The sequence below is a fragment of the Pygocentrus nattereri genome, chromosome 1, assembly GCF_015220715.1.
Source record: "Pygocentrus nattereri isolate fPygNat1 chromosome 1, fPygNat1.pri, whole genome shotgun sequence".
Lineage (NCBI taxonomy): Eukaryota > Metazoa > Chordata > Actinopteri > Characiformes > Serrasalmidae > Pygocentrus > Pygocentrus nattereri.
Genome location: NC_051211.1, coordinates 20,395,634 through 20,420,475, shown reverse-complemented (window position 1 = coordinate 20,420,475; position 24,842 = coordinate 20,395,634). Strand labels below are relative to the sequence as shown.

General features: G+C 40.4%; 1 protein-coding gene across 2 annotated transcripts in view; it reads left to right on the top strand.

Moving 5' to 3' along the window:
• The first annotated feature begins 120 nt into the window (after positions 1–120).
• The window catches only part of iffo1a (intermediate filament family orphan 1a), a 25,034-nt gene continuing 312 nt past the window's right edge, over positions 121–24,842 (top strand). Inside the window, exons 1-9 of one of the 2 annotated variants that reach the window (XM_017724351.2) lie at positions 121–1,431; positions 6,054–6,114; positions 6,312–6,407; positions 8,001–8,141; positions 10,750–10,937; positions 17,504–17,621; positions 18,366–18,458; positions 19,152–19,282; positions 22,399–24,842. The exon at positions 22,399–24,842 is cut by the window's right edge and continues 312 nt beyond it. In XM_017724351.2, coding sequence (XP_017579840.2) covers positions 452–1,431; positions 6,054–6,114; positions 6,312–6,407; positions 8,001–8,141; positions 10,750–10,937; positions 17,504–17,621; positions 18,366–18,458; positions 19,152–19,282; positions 22,399–22,558 — 1,968 coding nt within the window. In that variant the 5' untranslated portion in view covers positions 121–451 and the 3' untranslated portion in view covers positions 22,559–24,842. Of the gene's footprint in view, positions 1,432–6,053; positions 6,115–6,311; positions 6,408–8,000; positions 8,142–10,746; positions 10,938–17,503; positions 17,622–18,365; positions 18,459–19,151; positions 19,283–22,398 lie in introns of both variants that reach the window. The other variant, XM_017724350.2, reaches the window with a different exon arrangement.

The window sequence follows — 24,842 nt, the reverse complement described above, 5'->3', positions numbered from 1 at the left end:
AATTAGTCGAGCTCTAAAACACAGCGAGGACAGTAACTGGGTCGCAGTCGTCGATTAAAATGTCTTTTTTCGTAAATACGCCGAACGGTTAAATAGGGAGGCGCGTACAGTTCGGTAATTACGGTAAGAAAAGCGCCGCAGTTGGCACTTGTGTTTATCCTGTGGATGAGAGCTCGCTCAGTGCGCTACGGATGCTCCTGTCGCTTGGGAAGAATCTGCCTCCCTTCAGGTAGGCGACATTAATACAGCAGCTTAGGAAAGACACGTAATACGTGCAGGATATTGGAAAACAGCCTGTTTTTCTTTCGACTCGCGCTTTGTCATTGCGCATTTTCCCCTCAGACTAATCGGATTCAGCCTGATTGAGGCCGGCGAGTGTTGCCTCACCTTAAGGAGCCTAAACCCGCTCCAAGCATTACCAGCGCGGAGGCTCTGCTTAATTCAAAGTTAAATGCCGGATTTCGAGCACTTCAGCTTTTCTCCCTCTAAAATGAATCCCGTGTTGGGCGAGAGCGCGTACCCGATCCAGCAGCAGCAGCAGCAGCAGCAGGTGACTGGCCTGCCAGATACGGGCCTTTTCGCAGAGTCCCTTTACGGGTCACCTGAGCCACCCTTCATCTTGGGCGACCATATGGTTGTCCCAGGTCAGGATGGCATGGGCCTGCCTGGGTTGGACCTGGGCAACTGGCCTCACGGTGCTCCCCTGTACCCACACCGGTGCCCACCTCCGCCTCCGGCTGCCGCCGCCCTGCGCAATGACCTAGGCTCCAACATCAGTGTGCTCAAGGCACTGAACCTGCGCTTCCGTTGCTTCCTGGCCAAGGTGCATGAGCTGGAGCGGCGCAACAAGGCATTGGAGAAGCAGCTGCAGAGTGCCCTGGAGGAACGGGCAGACAAGGCACCCACGCGGGACGTGGGGGTCCAAACTGGGAGCTTCGGGACAGTGCCGGTGAGGCCTGACTTGATACTGGTACCGAATGCCAACTACTTGCCTAGAGGTCTGGCCTTGTCACCAACGCTGGACAACACCGTCTTCCCACTTGGGTCCAGCAACAAGACAAATCTCGGACAATTCAACCCAATAAGTGTTACGGACTCAAACTCCAATCTTGCCCCTAGTTTTCCCATCAGCCCTTCGTCTCCTGGTGATCCTGCTTCTAAGAGCATCTCCAATATCAACGAGAAGTATGTCAGCACTGGGACTGGGACATCCACTAACCTCCCACCCAGATTCCTTCCTGGGACTATTTGGTCTTATAACCCTGCTCGGAGAGTCAGTATTGGTCGGGACCCAAGGGTGCCAGGTCCTGGAGTATCGTGGACGCACCCAGATGGGGTGGGGGTCCAAATCGACACCATCACCCCAGAGATCCGGGCCCTGTACAACGTGCTGGCCAAAGTGAAACGTGAACGTGACGAGTATAAACGAAGGTCAGTATTTCTGCACCTTAAGCTCTTTTTGTGAGTCATGATCAAAATCTAGGGTCACCACCTTTGCTCCGGCGATCTACCGGGAATCTACCACTTAAGCTAATCTTGATCCTCCACACTTGTAAGAGATAGGCTGAAGGTGGAAGTTGTAGGAAGGCACATCTCCAGAGTTAGAGTTGGTGATCCCTGGTCTAAATACTTTAAACCAAGCTAGTGTCTATTGAAGATGAGTACTTCTGCAGGAGCTACGGTATACCATGTGGATTAATGTATTGGCCTACTTGTCAATGTCTTCTTTTATGCGACATTAAATGAGCCAGTTCCTTGAACGTGAATTAAGCCTAGTCTTGGATTAAAATGTAATGCCAATGGGTGAAATACCATAGGTGGGTTTCCCAGACAGGGATTAATCCTATTCTTGGACTGAAGAGAATTCTGAATGGAGATTCTCCATTGAAAGAAAAAGATATTCTAAGACTAGGCTTAATTTGGGTCCAAGAAACAAACCTTATGGGGTGCACATGGTTCCGGACATGGATTATCTTGGACTAAATTTGATGGATTTTCTTTTGAGTGTCTGGGTTTAGGCTTAAACTAGGTCTGAAAATTGACCCCCAGATTCTTTGTGAAGTTTATTAGTTGGTTCACCACCCAGAAGGTGTTCTGTCTTACAGGGATGATAATAATTATGGGTGCATTATGCGAAGAGTATAAACTGGTATAAATGAAACACGGTGTCCCTGCCAATGACCTTACTTATGTCTATATGTGCAAATCACCTCACACAGCTATTATGATGGTTAAGTTTGCACACGGACTAATTTAGATTCATTACTGAGTTTTAGCATTAAGTGTTACAGTTACAGTACTGTACTAGCTCCTTGAGAAGTTATGAACGCACTTTAGTGAAATGTAGGGGCTTAGTTCTGCAAGAAAAAGTAATCAGGCAAAAGGAAACATCACTGTGTGAAGAAAGTGGTTGATCAAGTTTTCATTGGAATCACTCATTGTTACCTTTAACATATTTACCACCAAGTATTGACATGGTTTGTCCTTCTGCTGATCTTTTAGAGACTATTAAAAGGAGCCAAATTTGCACGCTAAAATCTGCTATACTGAATTGCAGTGACTCAAATGAAGTCGCTCTGTACAGAAGAGCAGGATCCCCCCAACACACGCACGTACACCCCTCTGAACTTCACTTCCGCCTCCTCCCCCTGTGCCTCAGCATCTGCAATGCAGCACTACTGTGAATGCTGTTAGTGTCCACTGCTCGACTATCTCATACTTTGTCCTTTCTCTCTCTCTCTCTTTCGCTTTCACTATTTTGTACAATGGCTCTGCAACCTTGATGAATTATGAGTCATACAGTTCTGTGGAGAGTGATTATATATATATATATATATATATATATTGTTGTAGATGTTATCTGCTATATAGGTAACAGTATATCGGCAAAAATGATTTAAAAAGTATTATAATAATTATTATACTTTATTATTATACATGTATATTCATGACTTGAAAGTGAATGGAGCTGTTTCTATTCTAACGTGATCAGCTCTGTATCTTCAGCTTGATCCCCCTACAGTAATAAATTGTGCTGCAGTCTCACCTGCAGTGTGCTTGAGCTCAGATGGGACACTTAAAGTCTAGTCTTCTAGTCTTCACTCATAGCATGTGCAGTGTGCTTAGGCATTACATAATGCTTCCTGCTGAGGAGCTACAGATACAGTGTCAGAGGAAATGAGAAGATGCAGGAGAGTACTATTAAACCAGACTTAGGGGTTAAATTACATACAGCTGAGATTCTCTAATATCAGCTCAGTGTAGTCTGTCATGGTCAGGTCTAAGGTTTCAGTCGAGAAATATTAATGTGTCTTTGTTATTTGGTTTTTGGAAGTACTGCTAAATGCACAAATTAATCAGTGTAGCCTACATTATGTTTTTTAATAGGCAAGTCCTAAAGGCCAGATGAATGAAACATATTAATTGAAGTTTTTACTCACACCTTCAGTCCTTTTACTTTCAGTATGCTGCACAAAACCATTTCGGGAAAAATTACTTTCAATATATGTACAAAGGTTTGTATGAAGTTCCACACTAGCACACTTATACACACTAATACACTACATATTTAATATATACATTTTATACACAGATTTATGCATGAATAAATAGAATCTTCTTGTTCATTGAATTGCCAGGATTCAAACTTACCATCTCCTGAAGGCAATACTTTACATTAAGGAACCCAGTATGTGTCCCCTGGTCATGTATATGACAGAAACGTGGATTAAACTGCTGAAATTGAAAGCAAGAAGAAAACTTTATCATGGTTAAAATTACAGAAACATGTAAAATTTGTCCACACCTAATCTTTAGCATGGTAATAACACATTGTAACACAAAATGCTCCATTCTAGAGAAACTTGGACCGAGCTAGGATTGTTCACAGTGGTGGTGAAAGGAACCAGGCATCTGAAGAGTTTAATGCCTCCAAAAGCTCCCCAACAGTGTTATTGCATGAAACATCTTCAAATGTGCTGCCCTACAGCTGAGACATTGCTTTATTATAGTTTTGAATTAAGGTTTTGGCCTAAAACATATTTAAAGAATGCATTTATGGTGGAGTTCAGTTTTCCCTAAACAAAACTTTATTTTTTCAGATTTAAGTTAAGTGATATTTTTTTAATCCCACAAACGGGGAAATTCCACCTCCGCATTTAACCCATCCGTGACGTGAAACACCACATACACACTAGTGAATACACACACACTAGGGGGCAGTGAGCACACTTGCCCGGAGCGGTGGGCCGCCCTATATATCCATGGTGCCCGGGGAGCAATTGGGGGTTAGGTGTCTTGCTCAAGGACACCTCAGTCATGGACTGTCGGTGCTGGAGATAGAACCGGCAACCTTCTGGTCGCAGGGCCAGTTCCCTAACCTCCAGTCCACGACTGCCCCCAATACCACTGTTACCACTGTTTTACATCAGCATTATTTATAAACACTCAGAAGCCACCTGAAGGTTCACTGGTCATGTTGGACGGTGAATACAATGGCTGTATATTTTTGTTGTAAACATTATGATCCCTGGTTCCTATCACCCTCACTGTAAAGAAATCTGAGTCAGTAATTTTCTAAAAAGTACATCGGTTCACATCAAATCATTCTAATGCAGAACTGTTTAAAAATCAGTGGGATTGCCATTATTGTGAGTCTCTGCTGTTTAATTGTAGAGAAATGTGACCAGTAGGAACAGTCATGTCTCAAAATTTACAGTTGACAGCTTATAATGACAAACAATCATATCAGGGATATTTGACTAAAACTGCTGGAGTATATAATTAAAATGTAAAATATCAATATAAAAACACCACTATACCACCAATATTATTGGTTATCATTCACCCTAAAATTTGTGTCAGCCACAAAACGTTCACATCATTTGGGCCCTATTGAATGAATTACTTCTGGATCACAAACTCTCCCCAAAGTATTGAGTGGAGCTTCATCACTCCAGAGAACACAGTTCCACTGCACTGCAGCCCAATGCTGGGGGCTTTGTACATACCCTAGTTTATACTTGCCATCGGGTATGGTGACCTCTTCCATTGGCCCCTCCTCCAAATCAGCTGCTCCACATTTATTTGTTTTTTGCATGGCAGCTTTCAGATCAGATTTCAGTTTGTTGATTATACAAAATCTGTGAAATAGATATGAATCATTCTACTCTGCTGGTTCAAGGTCAGAGATGAAAACACAGTTTATATGATTTGGACTTTAACTGAAATCCTTTTGCTTTGAGTAACCCATATACTTTAATTATGTTTATTATGGTAAGACAAATGACTGAACATTCCATTTTGTCACTACCAAAGCAGTAATAATGCCTCCGAATGTTAATACATGTTTCGGTTGTGATTATTTTAGCTAATTTTGAACAGAACTCAGTGACACTAAGCAGTACATTAGAACAGTTACACATAACATAATATTTTTCCTTGAACCACAAAAATGTTTACTTAATTGCAGAAAATATGTTTTGATAGTGACAATTTGTAATGTTACACACAGATTTTCAGACTTTGGGAAACATTTACTTCAAAACGGTTCTAACTGCTCACCATGTGGCCATGAGGGACAGGGATGCAGTCTTGCTTCCTGTTCTAAAATGCTGAGGCGTGACTAAAATAAGCCCTGCCTATGGACTAAAACTCGTTTGTGTTTTGGTAATGACATGAAAACGTGGAACAGCATTTTTAAAAGAAAGTGTATTTTGTTTAAAAATTAAATCTATGATGAATCTAAATCAAAAAGATCTTTTAAAAAAAATAAAAATACTTTCATAACTTGAAATGTAGGGGTGAGGGTTTGGGACGGTCACCTCCCAATAGAAAGCACCCAATGAATGATGATTTTGTCACATTTAGCCCGATTGCTATCTCAATTGATAGCTTAGGTTTAAATAGGTCACAAAGTAAACCTTGTAAATATCTGAGGTCTGATTACTTTGCTGTTTGAACTAATTCAGTGGATGGACCATATATATATACAATATCCACTGATTGCTTCTCAATCATTACTATATTTTAACATATGGCTTCATTTCTTACAGGTGGGAGGAGGAGTATACCGTGAGAGTGGACCTGCAGGAGAAGATTGGAGAGCTTGAAGAGGTAGAATATAACAGCACATTCTCAAGTAGTACCGTATTTGATCTGCTCATGCAGATCTTAGTCTCCATCCACCCACCATCTGTCTTCCATCAACATATTCAAAGCTACCTATGAAACATGTTCAGAAGTATTGGTCTAGCTTGTAAGATTAGAATGTGTGTGTGTGTGTGTGTGTGTGTGTGTGTGTGTGTTTGTAGGACCTTCAGGAGAGCGAGGTGTGTCAGGATGAACTGGCTCTCAGAGTGAAGCAGCTGAAGGCCGAGCTGGTCCTCTTCAAAGGCCTGATGAGCAATGTGAGTCAGTCATCACATCAACCTTTTTCCTAACGTTTCATCACATTCAGAGACTATGCTTTTGTTTAAAATAATTTAAAGAGGAATTCCACATGCTACAAAAATTTGCATAATTCAGTGTCTGAGATAAACAAGTCTTTTAGAGGGCTCTGATGTTCACTGTAGAGAAATGTACGGACTCAGATTTCTACAGTAGTGGTGATGGGAACCAGGAGTCGTAATGTCTACAACTCAAATATCGCCATTTTATTTCCAGTCCAAAATGGTAGAATGGTGATAATTCTACATTTTTTTGTGGACATTTTGTCTTACAACAACCCTACTGCAAGAGACCGTCCACTTTATGTTTCTTATTGTTCCTCCTTAGTCATTGCTCGGCAGATCAGGCCACACTTCTGTGATTGGTGTGCAGGTTGTTTGGTTACTCTTGCCATGTTTACCTGTTTTTTTTTACCTTTTTGACCCTTATAGTGTTCACTGCATTTATGGGCATCCCTGTTTTTAGATTTTTCTAAAATGTAATGTCGATAATGGTGGAACAGAGGAAAATCCAAAAGCTTTCTTTGGGGATTATTTTTGCCTTACTGCCATGAATGGATTTTAAAAAAGACACTTTAAGCCAAATGTTTTTCAGAACTATCTTGAAATGGTGTTTCATGCATCCCACATAACCTAGTCGTGTAGATTACTGTAAGGGAGCTTTTAAATGCATGAAATGATGCAGATGTCTGATTCATATCACCACCATCTTAAATAATTCTGACTCAGTAATCAATCACTTAGTTTACATTGTGGGCAGTTTGGCAAAAATATATGTTAAGAGATTATCTTATTATTATGATCATTATTATCATCATTATTATTATTAGTAGTAGTATTATTATAATAAGAGATTATATTGTCATACTGTCTGGCCATATTTTATACCTTAGCATTTTAATTATTCAGAAATGTTGAAAAATTGGTGGAATTCACATTAAATCTGTTGTTAGAGTAACTGGAACAGATGCATTTGCAGGCTGTTCATAGTTAAATGTATCAGCATGTGGAAGTGGTTTTCAGTGAGCTGTAATGTTTTCTGTAATCGCTGTATAAAAGAAGCTGATGCTGCCTTTACTGTTGGATGCACTGTGATAGTTTCTAAGTGAGCTTGAGGTCGCATTTAGAACAGAATTCACATCACTACAGCCTTATTTTGAATTTTTTATCAGTTAATGATGGCTGAAGTGTGAAGTCTAATCCTATTCATATATTTATTTGCTCAAAATAACACAAACAAAATAAAAAACAATTACCAAATGTAAAATTTTTAAATGGCTTTGTTCAGTCATGTTCTTTATATATTAAAATAAAAGGCAACAACAGCAGTGAGAAATCATGTCAGTGAGGAATAGATCATTTTTTTGGCCCAGGGATGAAGCTTTTATACAACCTGCCTCATTCTTATATAACTTTTTGTGAGAGTTGGCAAAACTGGTTCTTAGAAGAACAGAGTCCATATAAATACACTATATGCTGTTATTGTCTCGTCTTTTTGCATATTTTCTTCATTTTCCTTCTGTCCTTTTCTCATTGTTTACCTCGACTCCTCAGAATCTTTCAGAGTTGGACAGTAAGATCCAGGAAAAGGCTATGAAGGTGGACATGGACATCTGCAGACGGATCGACATCACAGCACGGCTGTGTGACGTGGCTCAGCAGAGGAACTGCGAGGACATGATTCAGATCTTCCAGGTGTGTTTCTCTAAATAACTCTACTCTTCCTTCTTGCTCCTTGTTGTCCTCACTCTACCTATCTTAACTCAAGAAGTTACACGTGGATAAGGAAGATATCTGACCACACAGTTTGATTTAGTTTGATAACGATTATTTTTACAAAGTGATTTGATGCATAATAAAATCTCAGATTTCACCACAACCCAGTTGGATTCAATTTAATTTGATTATTTTTGTTTATTCAGAATTTTTAAAAACAAATGTGACTGGAGAAATTATTTGCATATTAGAGAAATAGAAACAGTAAAAACAATCCAGGAGGATGTCTTGAATTTTCACTTATAAACCCTACAAAATTCTAACTTTTGCATATGACTGCATGTTACACCGCTAATAATTAATGAACGTTTCACATGATGCTCAGTTACACGGTTAGGAGGTTATTCCCCTCCATCCCTGATTTTGTCTGTCTTTGCACATATGATTCTAAAATCTGTTTGGTTTGAGTGACTCTACACCTTAATTATGTTTATTTTACTAAAATAAATGATTTTACATTCCAATTTGTGACTACGAAAACAATAATAACACTCAGTAGTGACTTTTTTGTGACAATATAATCAAATTTTCAGCATTACTCAAAAACTCTAGCCAATACATGACTAGCAAACACAGCTTTAAACAGTTTTACACACATTAAACCAAAATATTTTTCACTAAAACACAAAAATAGAAAAATATGTATTCAGTTCTTAATGTTAAAGACGTCGGAACGCATTTACTTCAAAACAATGAGATCTAACTGCTCACCCTGTGGCCAGGAGGGGCAGGGATGCAGTCTTACTTCCTGCTCTGAAATAGAGGGGCGTGGCTAAAATAAGGCTCCTACAGACTAAAACCCTTTCAGTAGTGACATGAAAATGTGCGACAGCTTTTTCTCAATAAAATATTTGTATTTAAAATGTAAACTCATGATTAACAAGATCTAGATTTAGAACTTCACTTTTAAACAAATAAAAAAGTTAATATTATTTTATACACTTTATTTTATTATTTTGTATACACTTAAGTGTAAATGTATATATATTTATAAGGTTGTATATTGTATATATTTATACATTTCCATTTGTTGTATATATTTTAATGTTGTATATTTAATATATCTTTATTAATGTATATTATACCTATTTGAAATACTATACTATCTCAATTAATGCCTTGGGTTTAAACAGATCATAGCACAGTGTGGGTAAATATCTAAGGTTTGAATATTTAATTTTTTTATTGTCTTTATTTTGACAAGGTAGAATAGTCCATGTCAGGGTTATGTAGTAATCAAATTATCAAAAAAAAAAAATCAAAAAAGTTTTATATACTTTTCATTTTGTTTTATTTGAGTTAGTCTTTCTGGTTGATTGCTTTAGTTTTTTTTATTTCAAAAAGTAGTAAATTTAGAGTTTATAGTTTATTGTTAATTGGAGTTTATTGTTATATGAGATTCAGTTTTTACTATTATGATGAACGCTGGGATAACTGGTGTTTGAGAAGGGTGGAATAAAATAAGCCCACAGTAAACTCAGCTCGGCTCAATAGTTCTCAAAGACAGCCAGGCACAGAAGGGCTCCACTTCTAAATGATCATTCACTCACTGAAAAATGTAACTTTTTCTCAGTAATTATATTTTGTTTTGGTTAGTTTTGCAGTGGACATTACAGTTTTGATGTAGTGTTAATATTTGTGAAAACTGTACTTTTATTTCTATTACAGTTAACATTTCACTGCTAGTTTTTGCTTTAGTAACAGTGTTAGTTGTCTGTAATAGCCCTTTATCCATATATCATTTCTTTTCACGATGTATTTATATATCCATACATCTCAGCGACTTTCTCCCTGTGCCTTCACCTGCACACTTATAATGTCAGAAAACACAGCTCAGACTTGTGTAATCTGTAGTGGCTTCCGTCCAGCCTGTTTTTAGATGTCCGTAGACAACAAGCTGCTTAAGTAGGAACTGGACATGCTCTTTAATTAGATTGGTGACTTTGCCACTGAAGATTGTATCTGGTGAGCACACAGAGTTCAGACTACCTTTACTTTGAGATCGTCACCTTGTTCCTTGAACTGAAACATGTATTATCATCTGCATACTTTTATTACTAGGTTACCAACATAGGATTTTTGATAGCATTACTAGTACAGCTTGAAATATGAGGTGATCATGTCAGTTTGACGTGAAATAGTGGATAGTCCGTTTCCAAAATCTGATTGGCTGAGCCACATTCAAAGCGGGTTAAAAACAACCAGTGTAACCACCCACGACTGCAGACATCAGTCGAATTCTGTATTATTGCACCAACTAAAACCCCAAAAATATAGATACATAAAAATTCTTGGCAACCAAAGCCAACTGTTAACAAACTAACTGGCTTGGCAGACGAATTACTTACTGCCATTATTAATAATAATAAGTAAAATGTGCTTTGTGTCATGCCTAACTGCACCTCTGATAAACTCACTGTAACGTGCAGTATCTCAGTAATTACTGCTTTATTACCCGCGTTAGACTTGAAGTCTCATCTGATTATTATTGTCACGTCACATTCTCTTGCATTTCTCTCTTTAGCAGGTGGCCACGCCTCCTTCAACACTAACCCGCCGTCCTCGGAAACACACCCCTCAGTCTACAAAGAGCAATGATGGCGAGGAACCAACCAGCATCTCTGAGAGTGAGGATGGTGGGGTTAAAGAGGTGGAGCTGTGTTGTTCATCCAACAGTCAAGTCAATGAGGAAATGCAGAGGATGCTTAACCAGTTGTAAGTGCTTTTCTCTTTATGATGCATACAGTACCATGTACAAATTTCAGCCCCCTGAGGAAATTAGAGGTCAGAAGCTGTTTATCTGGGTGGTGAACATTTATTTACCCAGAAAACACTGATATTAGAATAAATACAATTGTTAATTCAGTGATGTCAGTGTGTTTGTTTAACCATTTCCAAGCCTCTCCATGTGGCATGATGATCCACTACCTGGTTGATGACTTATCAGTCCTTCATTAAGTGACATCATGGGTGTTGGTGATGTTATTTAACGATTCTATGTGATGAATGAGGGCATTGAAGAGACCAAAGAAGAAACCAAACAAGCTCACAAGATATCAACTACTTTAAAAAAAAATCAGTTCTTGTTATTTTTTTACGTGTATCTGTGTCTATTCTAATGGATATGGTATTTTTAAAGGTAAAAACCTTTAAAGATTTTAGACAACTAGCTTACCTATGAGAAAATAAACAAACTAAAATACATTCAGTCTTCTCTAACTCCCCAACTATACCAAAAACAGGAGAAAACAAAGTCAAAAGAAATGACGCCCTCTCCTACAACCTGGTCGGCATAAGAGTGAAAGTTTACAGAGAAAGATCATGAACTCACTGTTTAACAGTAGAGATAACTGGATAGAAAACAAGAGGTTTAGCTAAGCTATTTCATTTGAAATGATGACAGACAATATGCTAGCCATTAAACAAACAAGCTGAGCTGCGATTCAGGTCTAAAAACAGTCGCCCCTAGCCGCCATGGAGGAAAGCCTCGAGGACATCCAGTGCAGCCGTGGAAGAAGTACTCTATTCAATTTCAGCCAGCCAATCAGATGCAAGCATCGTTACGGGACTCCAGCCAGTCATACGAACGAGTGGGCAGGTTCCTAATAAGCGACAGTATGAGAGAGAGAGAGAGAGAGAGAGAGAGAAGAGAAGAGAGGCTAGCAAAACAAAACATACGTCCTATGGACGTAACATCAATAAAAATTATATTTGATTTTTTAAAACCATGGATGTTTTACAGCAGTGTATCTAGGATAGTTTCAGGCAAAGTTTGTGGCAAAGGCATTTCCTCATCAAGACCAAGTTTTACCATCAAAACAAAAGCGAAAAATACACAACAGAGCTTGTGGCTTTCAGGGTTTCTTCGCTCCTTTTAACGTGAGGAGCTCAGAGCTGAAGCCTCTTCCCTGCAGAAGTGAATAGCTTCAGCTCTTGTGGGAGTCGGTGAAACTTGCTTTGCTGTTTAAATGGGAATTTGATTTCCAAATTGCTGTATAATTCAGTGATTCAGATATAAAAAGTTTTAGTTGTTAGATGTTAAATGGCTCGTTATAAAGAAACCCAGATTTCTTTACTGTGGTGGTGATAGGAAGCAGGGGTTGTGATGTCCACAACACAAATATAGCCATTTTATTTACTATTCAAAATGAATAAAACGGTGAACCTACATGTCTTTTGAGTTTTTATATAGAATGTTGATGATGGTGAAACAGTGATCAAGCAGTGTATTTACAGGTATTATATGTTTCAGGTGTCATCAACACTGATTCTAACTCTAGCACCACGAATGCTTACCCTCACTCTAATCTCTCGTTCTGGACGAACTACATTAAAACGAGCTGTGCAATGACCAATCCATTCATGTTGTGGTAACATATTCTGTCACGTTCACAGTCCGTCTGTGAGAATTAACACTGCAAGGAGCATTGAGCCAGTGGTGTTCAGTTTTTGGACTTCTGTGCAAACCACAGTTTGTCCATAACGAACACCATGTTTGAACACAAGGATGTCCATAAGTGCACATGGCACCAGGACACCCTAGGCCGCAGTTCAATGATTGACTTTGTAGTCGTGTCATCGGGCCATGTGTATTGGACACTCGGGTAAAGAGAGGAGCTGAGCTGTCAACTGATCACCACCTGGTGGTGAGTTGGATCAGGTGGTGGGGGAAGATGCCGGTCAGACCAGGCAAACCCAAGCGTATAGTGAGGGTTTGCTGGGAACGTCTGGCAGGAGAACCTGTCAGATTGATCTTCAACTCACACCTCCGTCAGAACTTTGACCAGATATCGGGGGAGGTGAGGGACATTGACTCAGAATGGGCCATGTTCCGCTCCTCCATTGTTGAAGCAGCTGACTGTAGCTGTGGTCGCAAGGTAGTTGGTGCCTGTCGGGGCGGTAATCCTCGAACCCGGTGGTGGACACCCCAGGTGAGAGATGCCGTCAAGCTGAAGAAGGAGTCCTACCGGGCATGGTTGCCTGTAGGACACCAGAGGCAGCTGGCAGGTATTGACAGGCCAAGCGATCTGCGGCTTCAGTCGTTGCCAAGGCAAAAACCCGGGTGAGGGAATAGTTCGGTGAGGCCTTGGAAAGTGACTTTAAGTCGGCTCCGAAAAGATTCTGGCAAACCGTCAGGTGACTCAGAAGGGGAAAGCAGTGTGCCACTAGCACTGTATATAGTGGAGATGGTGTGCTGCTGACTTCGACTGAAGACGTCATTGGGCGGTGGAAGCAATAATTTGAAGACCTTCTCAATCCCACCAACATGTTCTCCAGTGAGGAGGCAGAGTCTGGGGACACGGGAATAGGCTTGTCCATTACTGAGGCCGCTAAGGTAGTTAAAAAGCTCCTTGGCGGCAGGACTCCAGGGGTGGATGAGATCCGTCCCGAGTTCCTCAAGGCTCTGGATGTTGTGGGGCTGTCTTGTCTGACACGCCTTTTCAACATTGCGTGGACATCGGGGGTGGTGCCACTTGATTGGCAGACTGGGGTGGTGGTGCCTCTTTTTAAAAAGGGGGACCGGAGGGTGTGTTCCAACTACAGGGGAATCACACTCCTCAGCCTCCCTGGTAAGGTCTATGCAGGGGTACTGGAGAAGAGAGTCCGGAACCTCGGATTCAGCAGGAGCAGTGCGGGTTCCGCCCTGGTCGTGGAACACTGGACCAACTCTTTACCCTCTCCAGGATTCTGGAGGGTTCATGGGAGTTTGCCCAACCAGTGCACATGTGCTTTGTGGATTTGGAGAAGGCATTCGACTGTGTTCCCCGGGGTATTCTGTGGGAGGTGCTTCGGGAGTACGGGGTACATGGCTCTTTGCTACGAGCCATTCAGGCCCTGTACAAACAAAGCCAAAGGAGTTTGGTTCGCATGGCCGGCAGTAAGTCAGACTTGTTCCCAGTGAGAGTTGGACTCCGTCAGGGCTGCCCTTTGTCACCGATTCTATTCATAATTTTTATGGATAGAATTTCTAGGCGCAGTCAGGGGATGGAGGGTGTCCGGTTTGGTGAGCTCAGGGTCACATCGCTGCTGTTTGCAGATGATGTGGTCCTATTGGGGACATCAGGCCGTGAACTTCAGCTTTCACTGGATCGGTTTGCAGCCGAGTGTGAAGCGGCCGGGATGAGGATCAGTACCTCCAAATCCGAGGCAATGGTTCTCACGCGGGAAAGGGTGGAGAGCCCTCTCTGGGTCGGGGATGAGCTCTTGCCTCAAGTGGAGGAGTTTAAGTATCTCGGGGTCTTGTTCATGAGTGATGGTACAAGGGAGCGTGACATTCAGCAGTGATGCGGGCTCTTTACCGGTCTGTTGTGGTAAAGAAAGAGCTGAGCCATAAGGCTCTCGATTTACTGGTCGATCTACGTTCCCACCCTCACCTATGGTCATGAGCTTTGGGTAATGACCGAAAGAATGAGATCGCGAATACAAGCGGCCGAAATGAGTTTCCTCCGCAGGGTGGCTGGACTCTCCCTTAGAGATAGGGTGAGAAGTTCGGTCATCCGGGAGGGACTCAAAGTAGAGTCGCTGCTTCTCCACGTCGAGAGGAGCCAGTTGAGGTGGTTCGGGCATCTTGTTAGGATGCCTCCTGGATGCCTCCCTTGAGAGGTGTCACAGGCAAGTCCACCGGGGAGGAGACCCCGGGGAAGACCCAGGACACGCTGGCGTGACTATATCGCCCAGCTGGCCTGGGAGCGCCTCGGAATCCCTCCCAGGGAGCTAGTGGAAGTGGCTGGGGAAAGGGAGGTCTGGGCCTCATTGCTCAGGATGCTGCCCCCGCGACCCGAACCCCGGAGAAGCGGAAGATGATGGATGGATGGATGGAGGAGCATTGAGCAACGGATAGTGGTTAACGTTGTTGTTGTGTTAGATGATTTTTTTTAAAGCTTAAAAACAATATTTGATCACTATGGGGCTCCGAACAAATTGCTTAGATTTTTCGTAATTACACCTCAACCTTCTTGTGATTAAACAACGCGCTCCCAAAGCACCCAACAGTTTATTGATCCAACAGTGAGTTGGCTTTATTTTGCTTTAATGGCAATACAAAATTAACTTAAACAGTTACAGCTGATGTAGATACAAAACATATACAGTTAGTTACATAAACAGTTTGACAAAGATGTTATTTTGGCTGTAAAGCAGAGCATATTGGATAAGTGATTAAATAGTGAATGCATGCTCAAAGTGTAGACGTTCAGCTTTAATTTGAGGGTATCCAAATTGGGTGAATGGTGTAGGTGAATGTATTGCCTCCTGCCTTTAGGGGTTCAAAAATAACAGGACAGTTGTTTCTTTAGCTGTTCAGTGGCCAGATGTGTGCTTTCCCTCATTATTCCACTTACCAGTAAACAGATAAAAGGCCTAGAGTTTATTTCAAGTGTGGCATTTGCCTTTGGAATCTGTTGCTGTGCACTCTATATATGAAGTTACTGTCAGTGGAGGAAGCCATCATTAGACTGAAAATCAAAACAAACCTATCTGAGAGATCATAAACATTAGGTGTAGCTAAATTAGCTATTTTATGCATTCATAAAAAAGGAACACACTGGTTAGCTAAGAAACACAAAGGCCCAGAAGACAATGGACAACAACTGTGTTGAATTCCCTCCCTTCATAACAGTTGGCCAAATCAAGAACACTGTCCAGGGGGTCAGCCTATCTGTGTCAGCTATCAAGAGAAGTAAAACCAAAGTAAATACAGATAGTTCAGCACAATATATAAACCAAAATCAGGGTGACCAAATTAGGGTCTGCCAAAAAACATTTTAAAAGCTTGCACAGTTCTGGAATAACATCTTATGGACAGATGAGCCAAAGTTCAACATGTATCAGAATGATGGGAAGAGAAGAGTATGAAGAAAGGAAGGAACTGCTTATGATCCGAAGCATACTATCTCATCTGGATGTAGCGTTATGGCATGGGCATGTATTGCTGCCAAAAACAGCAGGATGAATTCTGAAGTGTATACTGCAGGATTAGAAATGAGCAGATCAGAGGGACAGTGAAGGTGGAGCAGTTTGGAGATAAAGCCAGAGAGGCCAGGTTGAGATGGCTTGGAAATGTGTTGAGGAGGAATAGTGGATATATTCGGCAAAGAATGTTGGAGATGGAGCTGTCGGGTAGAAGGAGAAGAGGTAGACCTCAGAGAAGGTTTATGGATGTAGTGAAGGTGGACATGGAGATGGTTGGTGTGAAAGTAGAGGAGGCAATGGGTAGGGTAAGATGGGGGCAGTTGATCCGCTGTGGTGACCCCTAAAGGGAGCAGCCGAAAGAAGAAGATACTGCTATATTATCTGATCAGCCAAATTCTTAGCTAAGCTTGACAGTGCAGATTGACAGTTGACCTGAACCATACTGCAAAAACAACCCAGGACTTCAAGAAATAAAGAGAAATGTTGTGCAATGGCCAAGTCAATCACTTCACCTCAATCCATTTTGCACGGATTTCCATTACTGAGGGTCAAACTGAAGGTAAAATGCCCCAAAAGCAGAAGAAGATGGCTGCAGTTAAGGTCTGGCAGAGAATCCCCAGAGAAAAAACCTATCATCTTGAGAAGCATTAAAAAAGACAATTTAATTTATGGCTAGTTTAGTTTGTCCTAATACTTTTGAACCCTTTGGGGGCGTGGTGTGAAGAAATGGTTGTAATTCCTACACCGTTCAATTTTGATATAAATATGCTCAAATTAAAGCTGAAAGTCTTTGAGCTCATATTCATTATTTCATTTAAACTCCAGTATTCTATGCTGGGCAGCTAAACTAATCATAACTGTATGTCCAAATATTTATGCACCTAACTGTATAAAAAACGTACAAATACAAACAAGCACAAAGAATTCTTTACTACACTCAAATTACTGTAAGCTTAGAACTTTTTATTATGATGATGATCATTATTATTGTTGGGGTGCAATTCTGAAATCTGGGGGTGCTGCCCCCCGACCCCTCCCACCCCCTCCCCAGCACCCCCACTTCCTGCGTCCCTTCCCATATTTGAAAATGGGCAGTTTCAAATAATCCCACGTATATGTTCATATGTGAAAACTATGAAAAAGTTGGTTTATTGCTGTTACTAATCCTTTAATTGATTTGGTGTTATGGGTAGTGGCACAGATCAAGAAGTGACTCATGCCCTGTCAGATTTGTGGAAAGATTATTTTGAGAGCCGCTTCATGAGTCTGAGGATATTTCAGGTTTGACAGGCTTGATCTTTTAATACTGATTAGTCCTCTTTAGCAGCCTGTTTAAAGCCGCTGTGTGTGTGTGTGTGTGTGTGTTGCAGGCGAGAGTCTGAGTTTGAGGATGACTGTGATAGTTTGGCGTGGGAGGAGACGGAGGAGACTCTGCTGCTGTGGGAGGATTTCCCAGGATACACCTTGGGTGTGGAAACTCAGGGGGAGGTAATACATTCTGCTTTGCCTGCTTTTATCTTGTCTTTTGCTTGTATTCACTTTGTTGTTTTGTTCTCCTTCTTTATTTATTTATTTATTTCCTTTTGTTATTCAGTTGATATTTTTCATGTTGTATATTACATTATTAGTACCATTGAATAAGTCACAATAACAGGAGGTGTTCGCAGGAAAAAATAGTTTGTGTCTTCACAGAAGTAGACAATTATTATTATTATTATTATTATTACTAGTAGTGGTAGTAGTAGTAATAGTAGAATTCCACAATACACACACATGAAGGGTAAAAAGAGAATTTGTAAAAATGAACTGGCAGAAAGTAACTAGGCAAAAATAACTGGTACTTTTTTATGTAAAATCAGCAGACAATTCCTTCATTCATTCAAATTCTGTAACAACACATATTCAGTATATGCAGAGGACAATTTGCTCATCCCACATGGAATATTTCCCTAAATTTAGGTTTATCTGTAAAAGAAAGTATTCTTTGATATTATATCTTCTGTCCTCTCCACAGACACTCTTAAAAAAAGAATGAAAAATTGTTTATTCTAAAGTTGGTATCTTATAACTAACATTATCCAACAGCTCTTATTCAAGCCATAACATTGCTACAAGTCAAGTCTCCAACATGACAAACATTTTTTAGCATTTACATATATTATCATGTCATACATGTCGTTTGTAAACAGTTATGTTTTATGAGGCATTTGTATTTGTTATGTACACTCACAGCAGGAGGAGTCCATAGAGAAGGTGATCAAGGATACCGAGTCGCTGTTCAAGTCTCGTGAGAAGGAATACCAAGAGACCATAGACCAGATCGAGGTGAGAGCAGTCTGTGTGGTGAGGTGTGTGTCAATAAGCAGAGACTTTGCAGTTGCAGCACCTCTTAATGCCGGATAGGCAGAAAATGTGAAAGCCAGCCTTCACGGTGTTTGTGCCTGAAACAGGTTTTACAGCATGTTGGTCACATACTGGTCAGCATAGATACACTCGCATGCAATAGTTTGAATACCTCTGGTCAAATGATGGTCAAACAAAGTAAAATGTAATTTTTCTGCAATGTTTGTCTATAATTTCTAATTATTTGCTGAGTTTAACATACTGGAAAAAATAAAACACAAACTACAAAATGTGCCATAACATCACCCCAAAGGTGTTGGATGGAGCGCCATAATTCCAGAGAACACAGTCCCATTGCTCCATAACCCAGTGCCAGGGGGCTTTATACGCCTTTAACCATCATTAGTATTGGGCATGGAAACTTCAGCCTCATGCTGCTCTAGAGTGTTCCATTCAGTGCTTTTCGATAAGGATTATACAAGCTGTATCAGCAATGGGTCCACATTAAAGTAGTTGAATTCTCCAATTAGAGGGGATATCTGAATACTTTGGGGCATATAGTGAATTTGGGTTTTTATCTAGTAATATTTTGAAAAATGCTGTGAATTGAAGTGAGTGCCTATTTATTTTTATGCTTGTGTCTCACAAACACATGTTCTCATGGTCTCTCTGCAGCTGGAGTTGGCCACCGCCAAATCAGACATGAACAGGCACCTGCATGAGTACATGGAGATGTGCAGTATGAAGAGGGGTTTGGATGTGCAAATGGAGACCTGCAGGAGGCTCATCACACAGAGTGGAGACAGGTATACAAGAACAGACAGATATCATTAAACATGCATAGCTCTATCACATGGCCTCAGCAACAACAGTTTGAGTGCAATAGTTTGCATCTCCTTCAGATTATCTGTAAATAATCCAAAAATCTACCTCTATCATACTAGTAATCATCAAACTAGTGACATATTTCTAAAGTTGTTTTCGTCCAAAAACTGCCATAAAAGTGCCATATTAGAACAGCTCAATTTAAGACATCATTTATCTTTTCTAGCAAGCTCAAAAGTTTGCATCCCTTGGATAAGCATTTTAAGTGTTTAGCTTGAGTATGTTAAAATTAGATGTCGGAGTGTTACAAATCAATGTAAGCATTTAATGCTTGAAGAGTGGAGTGTGAGATTAGGCTGTTTGCTGAGGGCCACAAAAATAGGATCAAGACAACGGCTGTCAGAAGACTTCAAAAAGAACTAACATTTCATAGAGATGTTAAAGAAGTCCTTATAGGCACATAGAGTAAAGATTCACATCTCCACAGTGAGGCGCAGTATATACAAGTCTGGATAGTTTGGAAGAACGCACGACGCCACTGCTTACTTCTAGACACAAGACAGCACGCTTAGTGTAGGCTTAAGAGCATATTAACAAACCAGATGAATTTTGGAACAGTGGCTGTGTTTACATGCAAAGATTTTTGCCAATTCGATTGAACATATTCCAATTACAGATTCAGACTGATGTGTTTACATGCACACTCCATTCAACAATCCGATGGAAAATCTTCGTTTACATGTTCACTACAAGTAATCCGATGCAAATTGACACGCATGCCTGGAGAACCACGTTACCATGACAGTGAACATCACATGAGGTCTAGTCCGAATGAGATGAGTTTCCAGTTGGCGCGCTTGTGTTTTTAATTGCTTTAAACTTATGTAGATACAGAAAAACGTCCTTCACCTGTACTTATAAGGGAAGACATCATGCTCTGAGACACATAAGCTGGACGTCCGTCCCACCGCCGTCTTTTAAAGCTCAGAGTATAAACCTCGTCTCCTCTGCAGACCAGCTTCTGCTCCACCATGTTGAATGGTATAAACTTTCACTACAACGCGACAAGCGCAGAACGTACTTACTCGTTCCGATTGGGATGTAATCGGATTCAGATGTTTACACAGCTATTATTCTTCCGTTTAACAGATTATTTACAGGATTACCCACCTCATTCAGTCGGATAGAAATTAAATTTTGAATGGCCTCAATCGGATTAGTCTATTCCGATTGAGGTGTTTACATGGATGTATTCTGTTCCGATTGAGCTATTAGTCGTTATTATTAACAGATTATTTGGTTGCATGTAAATGTGGCTACTATAATCTGGTCTGATGAAACCAAAGTTGAACTGGTCATAATTTGGGCATATAGAAGAAGGTCACAGACCATTGTCAACGGCAAAGCCTCCTGTCATCAGTCAGAAGGCTAAAAATGAAGCATGGATGGATCCTGCAACAAGTTAATGATCCAAAGCATAAAGCAAAGTCAACTGAGGCATGGTTTAAGGAGAAGAAGGTGAAAGTTTTGCCATGCCCTTTTCAGTCTCCAGACATGACTATAATAGAACATCTGTGGATAATGTGAGGAAAGCAGTATGGGGCAAACAGTCCATCAGTTTAGTAGAGCTGCAGTCAATATGCCACCAAGAATGGACTAAAATTACACCTGAGATGATACAAAGGTTGCTCAGAGGAGACCCAGAGGTTGAGGGAGGGTTTAAAGACAAATTATGGACGTGCAAAATAGTAGATCAGACGGTATTTCATAAAAGGGGGATGCAAACTTTTGAACTTGGTTTTGTTTATGTCACTGTCATTTTTCTGCTACATACTTTTTAACCATATTTCTTACTTTTGATAATAAAGAGGCATTTTTTCATTAAATATTGAGTTCATTAAAATAACTATTTGTCTTACTCATTTCAAATTAAGGGAAGGCAAATCATGTGCATACCCTGAGCTGCCAGTCATTTAGATACATCTACTTTGTACCTGCCTAGGCATTAATATGCAGTTGATACCTTTTAGCTGCTGTAAGACTCTTCACTGTTCTGTGCACTGACATTGGACAAGAAGTTCTGCCTCAAATTCGGGATTCCAGTTCATTCTAAAGGTGTTCAATATGGTTGAGCTTCGGGCTCTGAGAAGAACAGTGATGTTTCTCTACACAAAACTTAGCAAGCCATGTCTTTATGGATCTCAATTTTATGCACAGGGCTACAGTCATGCTGGAACATGCTGTTGTCACAAAGCTGGATGCAAACAATTCTCAAGAATGTCACTGAATGCTACAGCTTTAACATTTCCATTTACTGCATTTAGCAGACGCTCTTATCACACTTACAAAAAGTCCTTTGTCTTCCATGTGTCTTGAAAGATAGCAGACCAAGCTGAGCGCTACTTAAAGCCCGAAGGGCTTGAGGTAGTTTGAGTTTTGACTGTTGCCATTAGGTATAGAGGGGCTGGTCCTTTTTTGGCTGTCTAGGCAAGCATTGGGGTTTTTAAATATGATACGTGCAGCTACAGGATGCCAGTGAAGGGAGCGCAGCAGTGGAGTGATATGACTTTAAGAATTCTCTTCTTGAAACTCAGGGGCCCAAACCATCAAACACAGCCCAAGACCATTATTCCTCCTCCACCAAACTTTACAGCTGACACAATGCAGTCTGGCCAAGTCTAGCAATCCTTGGTGGTCCTGATCAGTCTACTTATGTGGCCTCTTAGCCATTTCCACTTCACAATAACAGATCTAGCAGTACAGAAAAATGACAAACTGAGTTACTGGAGAGGTATCATCCTATAACAGAAATATGTTGAAAGTAAACATTGCTGTCAAGTACAAGACAATCTGCTGCCAGTGTTTGCAAGTATTTGTTATTCATGTACTTTCTACTTCATTAGGTACCATGTATCCACATTAACTGTCTATTTTATCAGGCATATGTTGTAGTTCTACAATTACACTTTGTAGTTTATCTGTTTCTCTGCATAATTTGTTAGCAATGAGTGTATATACAAGGTAGGTTTACCTTATAAGGTGGGCCAGTGAGTGTATATTGTTCCAGCTATTCAGATTTCTTCATCTTTTTTTCCAGAAAATCCCCTGTTCTCATTTCTGTGACTGTGGAGGATGGAGAAGAAGGAGAGAGGGAGAGGAAGAAGGCAACTGTTCCAGCAGATTCTGGCAGCACTGAACCATACTGCGACATTCAGAACAACCTTACTGTCTCTCATCTTACCTGGAAAAAGTCCTAACAGCCTTTTATAACTTTGCCCCAACCTGAAAGGCTGTTTACATTTCATGGTCAACTGATGATCCTGCACTTTACATCCACAATTAATAGAGGGTTTGAGGCAGCCTTTTAAAGGGCCAGCAATCTAAGACAAAACCTACAAAAAACACTAGTGCCACCTAGTGATACAGATTATCACTACATCTAACAGAAGTGGAAACACTTTGGGCATTTTGAACATTTACACACAATAACACACTATTAGCACTTTTTCCATAAATACTACTAATATTACTAATAACGTTAAAGGTAATATTTTATCAATTTACCTCAAGGAGCATCCTTAAATAAGTGAATGAATCAACACTTTTTGCATAAAGAAGTCCCTTTTTAAAGTAGATCAAGATAACTTAGTAACCTGTAAAGCCAAAAGAGGATTGTACAGTATTCCTCTAATCAATCAACAGGGCTCAACTTGGGACCAGCAGCATTCTTTCAAACCCAGAAACATCCTATAGTATACACTGTAGTGCTTAAGTATCCCTGTAGGTCGGTTGCCAGTCTGTCATTGTATACCTAACTTTTATCTACAAACCTTGGTCATTTTACCAGGCACACCTACCATAGAGGTGCACTTTGTAATTTTACAGTTATTGACAGTAGTCCGTCTTTTGCCGTACAGTTAATCTACCCTCTTTTCCCTGTTCTTTCATGGAAAGGGACCAACAAAAGACCACCCACAACTGACCAGCACAGCAACTGCACCAATGTACCAGTGTGCATTGCACTGGTACAAGAGTTCCAGGCACTGCAGTTTTGCCTACAAACCTACAAAAGGCACCTATAGAGAGTTCCTGGCAAAATAGCACACTTACAGGTGTGCTTAATATGCTGGCAACTCACTGTACATCGAGACTTATAATAAAAGAAATGATGTTGTTTTATACACTGTTTGTATATACGCTGTGCTGTACAAAGCACAGCACATTTGGCATGGAAGTAGCACTTCATGAAGTTTCAGAACATGTATGTTTTCAGGATAGGGTGGATACAGCTGGATACATGAGGTTGTTCTACCACCTGTAAAGTCTTAAATGGTCATTTTTACGCTAGTGACATTGCTGTAAAATCACCAATGTTGAAATAACTATTAGAACCCTTTGGAGGTAAATGTAACTCTGTTGGTCAGTTGGTACACACAACCAATCACAACTGCAACTGGACGTAAATAACAGCACATCACAGTGTGGACAGAAACATGCCTCTTGCTGTTTTTGAGATTCTGAAATGGCATCTGCTTGCAATAGGAAGTGCACTTGAGTGTTCTCTGTAAGAGTTTGCTGGTTCGCTTACTTTTCCAAACCATTTTCTCTTGAACTGTCTATGAATGTCCGTCTGCTCAGTCTCAGTCTCCATAGAGGGAATAGTCATACGATCATAGTTGACCATGCACCAGGAGAACAGTTTAGCACATTTAGCAGTTTAGCAGTTATTCTGTCATACGCTCCACATTATCTCAGCAATTTACAGTAGTCCTTTACACATTAATGTAAATATAAATATGGATGTATGAATATTACAGTGCATAATGAATAAAGACGATGTTTGAGTGTGTGCTAGAGGCAAATAGTTCGATACATGTGCAGTTTCAGAGTATACTGATTCTTTAAGTGGAAATGTTTGAGATGTTTGATTTAAATGGCCAATTTTATAGCCTTTGTTATGTCATTTAGACGTCGCAACACACATGATATATTGTCATATCAATCAGTGGCATTCTGTTGTTTGTTTCAATCTCCAAGTTTTTGGTCTGTTTTTTTATTTCTTCAAATCTCATTCCATTACTCATTTGAAAGACCGTGTTTTTTATACAAAGGTATTCACTGTAGCAGTGGCACTGGCATACACTACTTAACAGGGGCCTAAAATGACTGGAAACTTTATATTCACCATCTGTTTGTATTCATTGCATTCATCAGTTTGACAGAATTCACAATTGTGTTGTCCTCAGTCAACATTCTCTAACTACAGTATCCAGCATGCATAACACAAATATGCCATATATCCATTGGGCATCCCTCCACTGCAATATAAAAGTCTTGACTGTCAGCATAGTCACTGATATAATACAGATATTATACTGATATTCCACTATAGGATTGCATTTACATGTATGGCTTCATTTGCATTTCCCAGCTAGCAGAAATAATCAAACAGCCTGCACTCAGTATGGCCCAAAGCCCTGTAGTTTTTCAAAAGCTCCTCATACCTTCAGCATTCATCTGAAGGTCTTTAAACCAAAAAGC